At 39.0% G+C, this 6815-nt stretch overlaps 1 protein-coding gene across 1 annotated transcript in view; it reads left to right on the forward strand.

Moving 5' to 3' along the window:
- Positions 1 to 1182: 1182 nt before the first annotated feature.
- Positions 1183 to 6815, forward strand: part of sppl2 (signal peptide peptidase-like 2) — an 18690-nt gene continuing 13057 nt past the window's right edge. The window contains exons 1-5 of the mRNA XM_008275794.1: positions 1183 to 1254; positions 2840 to 2956; positions 4425 to 4607; positions 4704 to 4793; positions 5016 to 5036. Of these exons, the coding sequence (XP_008274016.1) occupies positions 1207 to 1254; positions 2840 to 2956; positions 4425 to 4607; positions 4704 to 4793; positions 5016 to 5036 (459 nt within the window). The 5' untranslated portion in view covers positions 1183 to 1206. The remainder of the gene's footprint in view (positions 1255 to 2839; positions 2957 to 4424; positions 4608 to 4703; positions 4794 to 5015; positions 5037 to 6815) is intronic.

Here is a 6815-nt window from a genome sequence, read left to right on the forward strand (position 1 = left end):
TAACGTTGGCAGATTTCCTTGTTTCAAAAAAAAAAAAGAAGAAGAAGAAGAAAAAAAACACACCGTAGCAAGATTTCGTGTCACATAATCATTAATACAGAAACCCATTGATGGTTACCTACGATCGAGTTGGCACGTTTCATAAGCTTCACTACCTAATAACATAAACTTTTTGTCATCAAAATGTTAAATGATGAAGTAAAGATAATGGGTAAATCTACGAGTTAAGATAAAACATATCAATAACTCGTTTCTGTTCAATTTAATTTTGGATTTGACACTCACCATCTCAGAGTGTCCGTAAGTGCAGAGAGGAAGTGAGAGAAGAGGTGTGCTTGTTTAACGTTCCAGTCACTCCCGTCACAAACACTACCACAATGCTGTGTTCACTCCGCCCCCATAAAGCTGCGCTGTAACAACCAGCTGGCGCTCCTCAAAGAAACTACCCAATGACAAGACAGTTATTTTATCGGGCCCTTGTGGCCTCTCTCCTCCCTTCGTCTATGTTTGTATTGCCCAAGTTACTGGTGTAGAGCATAGACTGTATAAAAGATCTTTTATACAGTCTATGGTGTAGAGCTATGATCTATATTCATCATTAAGGACTTTATTTTAAAAATATTACCTCTTCATATTAATGTGTTGATACAGGAAAATGAAGAAAGATAAATAAAAAAAAGAAGACAAAACTTGTAGTGAATATGCATACATTAGCATCTTTTGCTTGGATTTTTGATATCTAATTTAAATACATATTGTGTTACTCAAGGTATTGATTTACAGATGTGATCTATATTTGTAATTAAATAAATATTTAATCAAAAATGACGACTGGTACTTTATTTTTTTGGCTAAAAAACATAATCACGATTACGTCATCTTACTAAACCTTTTAAAATCTCAACCACCCTGGTATTTTTCCAAACGAAGCTGTCAAATCCTTGTTAAAATGTAATTATTTTTTTTGTAGTTTTATCTATATTAACTTTAACTATAACTTCCAGGCTTTTACGTTGTAGTTTTGACTGATTTGGGCTTCAGCCAATCAGAGACATGTTCATCTGCTCGTGACGGCTACAACCAATCATAAACCTCTCAGCGTAAAAGTGGGCGTGTCTTATGGGAACAGCTGGTGGGGGCTCGTGTTGAGGGGCTCGAGCCGAGCGCTTGGTTGGTTGATGGGGAAACAACAACAAGCTAGGCATCATGAGGGTTCCCAAAACACTGATTTGGGCTGCTTTTCTCATCCAGAAGGTGAGAGACCGCTTCTGTTTCTCTGAAAACGGTCTGTCTGCGTGTTTAGTTCGCATAGCAGCACGTGGTGGATAAACAAAGGCAGCTTTTTTTTCCCAACCGTGCTTCGGCAATTTTAGCTCGGATGCTATGACTGTTAGCTTGCGGACATCACCGAGGGCCCTGGAAACCCACACATCACTCACCTTTTGATGTAACATTAATGAAGCTGGATCACTGCTGATTCACCGCATCTCTTAGGCCAACACTGGCATTTACTAGCGTTTAGCAGACATGTATCGGGGAATGTTAGCGACCAAGTTACTTTGCGCTGGTGTTGTTAAGATTTGTCAACGCTTCTGAAATTTGAGATTTAAGACGAAGAAATGTCCTAGTTGATCGTATTGTCCCTGCCAAACACAATTAAACAACTGTACTTGAACCCTGCGAGTCAGGCTGAAGCAAATCTTCTACTCTTGTCTGTATACCGCCAGATATTGACGCCTGCTTTGGGTGTTAAAGGTCCAAAAGGGTTTTTGTAAAGTAGGTGTTTAATGTATTTAGGACTAATTGCTGTAAACACGGTGTGACTAGTAGCCTACAGGATGTTATAACTGAGTGTTTAGTACATTTGGCCGCAACAAATGAAGGCTGATACTTGATCCCTCCACATTATGTAGGGTCCGAAAAAGTCTTTCGATGCACTGGATTCAGTTTCATTTTTGAAAAAGCCCTGAGAAGTCGATGAGTCTTAAATTTAACTTGCAATATTCTCACACATTTCCTCTTGGGTTCTGTAATGTAGTGCTGCAACTAATTTCCACTGTCTATTCATAGATATTGTTTTAATAAATCGTTTATTTGTTTGATCCAATAAAATATCAGAACATTGTGAGAAATGTCCATCACGGTTTCCCAAAGTCCAAAATGACACATGTCTAGATTTATCCACAACCCAAAGATATTCAGTTTACTGTAATAGAGGAGCAACAAATCCAGAAAATGTTCACATATAAGAAACTGGGATACTTTTTTTCATTCTTTTGAATTATGGTGTTAAGAAATAGAGGTGTGGTGTGAGAAGGTCTCAGAAAGCCTCAAATCTAAGCACCTTGCAGAAACCCTGATTGAAGAAGTTCATTGTGCTTTATGGTCCCAAGAAGGCTGCATTGTGTTGCTGCTGAGCCATGGTGCATTATACATACAGGTGCTGATAATATTGAGTCCTCCTTATTATATCAGTTTATTATAGACCAAAAGCATTTTTAAAGGGTTATCATTAGTTTGATCATTGCTTACCAAAGGCTGTGTAGCTCCTGGGTTTGCAGAGGGCTGCAGCCTTGACAACAGTGAGCGGTGTGTTTAGAATTGCATACTTCCAAATATCAGTATTGTCGTCATTCACCATGCACACTGTTATGTCACCAGCATTTTTGACTTTGTCCTTGTTACCAGATTTTGTTCAGTGTCACAGTGAAATGTCAACAGCAGTTTTAGTTCTGCTTGGTGTAATGGTAGTGGTGTAAAGTATTATATATGCTATAAAAGTCAAAGTTATAAATACTTCATGGACCTGTGGAGTGATACTTTGTTGTCATGTTTCCAGGTGGTGGGAGAGTATGGCATGGCCCATTTCAGTGACAAGGGCAAGAGCAAAGGAAAGGATTACTGCATATTCTTCAACTCACAGTGGGCACGTCTACCTCAGGACCTCAATAAGGCAGTAAGTCAATAGTGAGCAACAACAAGTAATAATAATAACAATAAACTTTATTTGTATAGCACTTTTAAGAACAGAATTCGCAAATTGCTTTTATGTAATAAAGAAAAAAACATGTACAAAAAGTACAGGCAAACACTCAAACTATAAAATTACACAATAGAAATGGAAAAGAACAGACTGGGTCACTATTAAAAGGTGTACTAGTAAAACTGATTAAAATGACGACATCACAGAGGGGAATGAAGATAAAAGCTGAAGATGAAAGTAGATTAAGAAAGAGAGAAGGGCAGCAGGTAGTACCAATAAAAAAAAAGGGAAAAGAAACAGGCGAAAATCTAAAAGAGAAATCAAAGAGAACGTCACTTGAAAGCGAGTCTATAAAAGTGGGTTTTAAGAAGTGATTGAAAAGAAGATATTGAATCTGCAAGCCTTATTTCCTCAGGTAGGTCGTTCCAAAGCTGAAGGGCCCTCACAGAAAAGGCCTGGTCGCCTTTAGATTTGAGCCTCGACTTTGGAACAATGAGGAGGGACCCACCTGAGGATCTAAGGCTGCGTGTTGGGGTATACGGGGTTAACATGTCTAAAATATAGCCAGGGGCAAGGCCCTGGCTAGCTGTAAAAGTGTTCAGTAAAATCTTAAAATCAATTCTAAAACGGACAGGGAGCCAGTGGAGAGAAGCCAGTAAAGGGGAGATGTGATGTCGCCTGTTAAAACCAGTAAGAAGCCTAGCTACTGCTTTCTGAACAAGTTGGAGGCGAGAGATGGATTTTTTTGTGAGATGCCAGATAAGAGGGAGTTGCAGTACTCGAGACAGGAAAAGATGAGGGCATGGATGATTCTTTCAAGGTCTGACTGAAGGAGGATTGGTTTGATTTTGGAGATTGTTCTTAGCTGGAGGAAACAAGACTGGATGATTTTATTAATATGGGAGGTGAGTGTAACTAAGTCAGCTTCTATAGACATAGTAATAATTCAAACTGCTTCTTGGTTTCACAGAATAATGATGCTAAACTTGACTTTATACTGATTTGTAGATGATCAATAAAATCTTATTCAGGAAGCCTCATACAAGAGGCTGTAAACTGATCTCCACTTTCAGTGCCTGTTAGGAGTCCAGCAGCTGCTTTCTGAACCAAATGGTGGAGATCTTTAGGACTGATTTGAAAGAATAATGATTTACAGTAATCCACCCAACAACAAATACAGGCAGGAATTACAGTTTCTAGGTCACGCTTGAATAAAAAGGATTTAATATTTGGATATAGGTGTGTTGTTATTATCAACCAAAAACGGATGATTCAACTCATTTCCACTGAATGAGGAAACATTTAAAGTTTAATAACCAATATACTAAGAATAAAACAACAATATAACAGCTATCTTCTGTAAGATACCAGATTTGTATTTTGGTGCATAAATAAATTAAAGAAGCTTTGGCTAATGTTGCAAACTTTTTCTGTGTTGTAGTCACGTCTCCAGATCTATGACTTAACACCATCAGTCCTGTGCTCGCCCTCTGAGGTCCCAGAGGGAGGCTTCCCAAACCGCATCCCCATGGTGATGAGGGGCAACTGCACTTTCTATGAAAAGGTTCGCCTGGCCCAGATTAATGGTGCCAAGGGCCTGCTCATTGTCAGCAAGGACAGACTGGTAAGACAGTTGTCTGCAGTCACTGTGTGTCGGGATTTAACTGAGTTTGGTCCATCGGAAAACAGAAATATGTTTTTTGTTTTTTTTTTTTTACAGACACCACCAGCAGGAAACAAGACTCAGTATGAGGAGATCGACATTCCTGTAGCACTTCTCAGCTACTCTGATATGCTGGACATTAGCAAGGTGAGAGGGTGACCACGAGACACTCAAAGAACTGGTGACCTGTGGGGTCAAACTGATGCTTCTCTCTTTCACATTTATGTGCATACACTCATCGAAACACTAAAAGCACATATACTCTCATCATATAGTGTTTTTTAAATCTGTGCAAATTAAAAAAAAAAATCCAATGTACTCAGAATTGTTAACTTACACCTTATGTGATGCTGTTCTTTACTTCTACAGACCTTTGGTAAAGGACGACAGGTTGCAATGTACGCACCCAATGAGCCAGTGTTGGACTACAACATGGTGATTATCTTCTTGATGGCTGTAGGAACGGTGGCNAACACAATCAGTAATCCAAACCTCACATTAATAAAAAATAAATAAATAATTAAAAGAAACACAGCAAATGAAAAATACTTTATTTATCCCAGAAGGGAAATTCAATAATAATAATGATAATAATAATAATAATATTCAATAAATCCTCGATCAAATGAATTATAGATGTAACTGCCCATTTTAGCTGCATGCCACCACATTTTCACATTTTAATTTGAGCATAATTTCACAATTTGATTCCATTTTATTTCTCTAGATATGTTTGATGATCATTATGAAAACATTTTTCCAGCTTATTAAGAAAACTACACAGAAAGCCTCGTGCAACATAACAATATACACGCACATATTGTTGCACGTTAACGTCTCCTGAGCTTAAACTCTTTCTTTGGCATTTCAGGGTCAAGGATTCTACCCTGGATGTGGACAGCACAGGATATGAGGTCAAGTTTCCTGAAGTTAAAATCAAAGATGACACAGGTAACATCTCTTCATCTTGAGTGTTTATTTGCAGTGCTCACGCTGTGGTGTCATGTCCTTCCTTTCTGCAGGAGAAGCCAGAGCTGTACTTCTCTGATCCCCAGCAGTTGGCGGCTCAGTTATCAATTCTGACGGACCAGATCCTGTCTCTGACTGAGAACTGCACCCCTGTGGATGAGACACTGGAGGCCGACATTGAGATAGCCAAGGAGAAAATGTGAGAATCGCATACAGTGTATCTTGAGGCTTGTTTTAAATTTTGGTACCTGACTGACTGATTTTAAAAGTTAAAAATAACACAAAATGCAGACACAAAATACAGCAATTAACAAAGCTTGATTAACATTTCAAGAGAAAAGAGAAAAAAAGGGAGAAACCACAACAAAAAAGCATGTAACATAAAGCACATAAGGCAGCTTGGGATAAACAGCACACTGGATAATGTATAGACACAAAAGGCACAAAATACTAAATACAAAACCTTCCACCCAATTCTACCTTCTCTCTGTCCAAAGTAAAACCAGTGAAGAGAGGCTGAAGTTGCAGGTAGATGACATGAAGCGCAAAATTGTCATGGAACAGGAGAGAGCTGCGCTGTTCAAACAGAAGGTTCAGCTCTACGAATCAATGAAAACACAGAACGAGGTAAGAAGACACAATGTGCAGGTTGCACTGTTTTACATGTCACCCTATTTCAAATCCAAAAGTCACATTTGGTGATTCCAACACCCATTAATCCAGCATTGCTAAGTTTGATCCCTGCTCTTCTGTTGTTCCTTGTTTCCTGCCTCCTCTATCAACAATCCTCTTACTTCCAGGATAAGGTGTCGGACGATCTGGATAGCATGGTAGCAGAACTATATTCAAGCTGCGTTGATAGCCGTCCGAACAACCTCAGCACCATCGAGAAGCTGGCTTGTGTTGAGTACCAAATGTCTTTGCTGCTCGACGAAATCGAGAGCATCCCTGAAGACACTTTGAAGAAACTGAGGCATATTCAGAACAAGGAGAAGAGGAGCAGGTTTGTTACTGAACATACACCTTCATTTTTAGATATTTGTTTTTTACAATACACATTATAAATTAATGACTGAATGAGCGATGCTACTCCGATGTCATGTGAAAACCCCTCCTCTTCCTGAATGCTATTTCCCGTTCCAGGCTGCGTGAGGAAAAGCAGCGACTGGAGATGGAGAAAAAAAAAGAAATGAAGGAGAG

Source organism: Stegastes partitus, unplaced genomic scaffold, assembly GCF_000690725.1.
Source record: "Stegastes partitus isolate 25-593 unplaced genomic scaffold, Stegastes_partitus-1.0.2 Scaffold59, whole genome shotgun sequence".
NCBI lineage: Eukaryota > Metazoa > Chordata > Actinopteri > Pomacentridae > Stegastes > Stegastes partitus.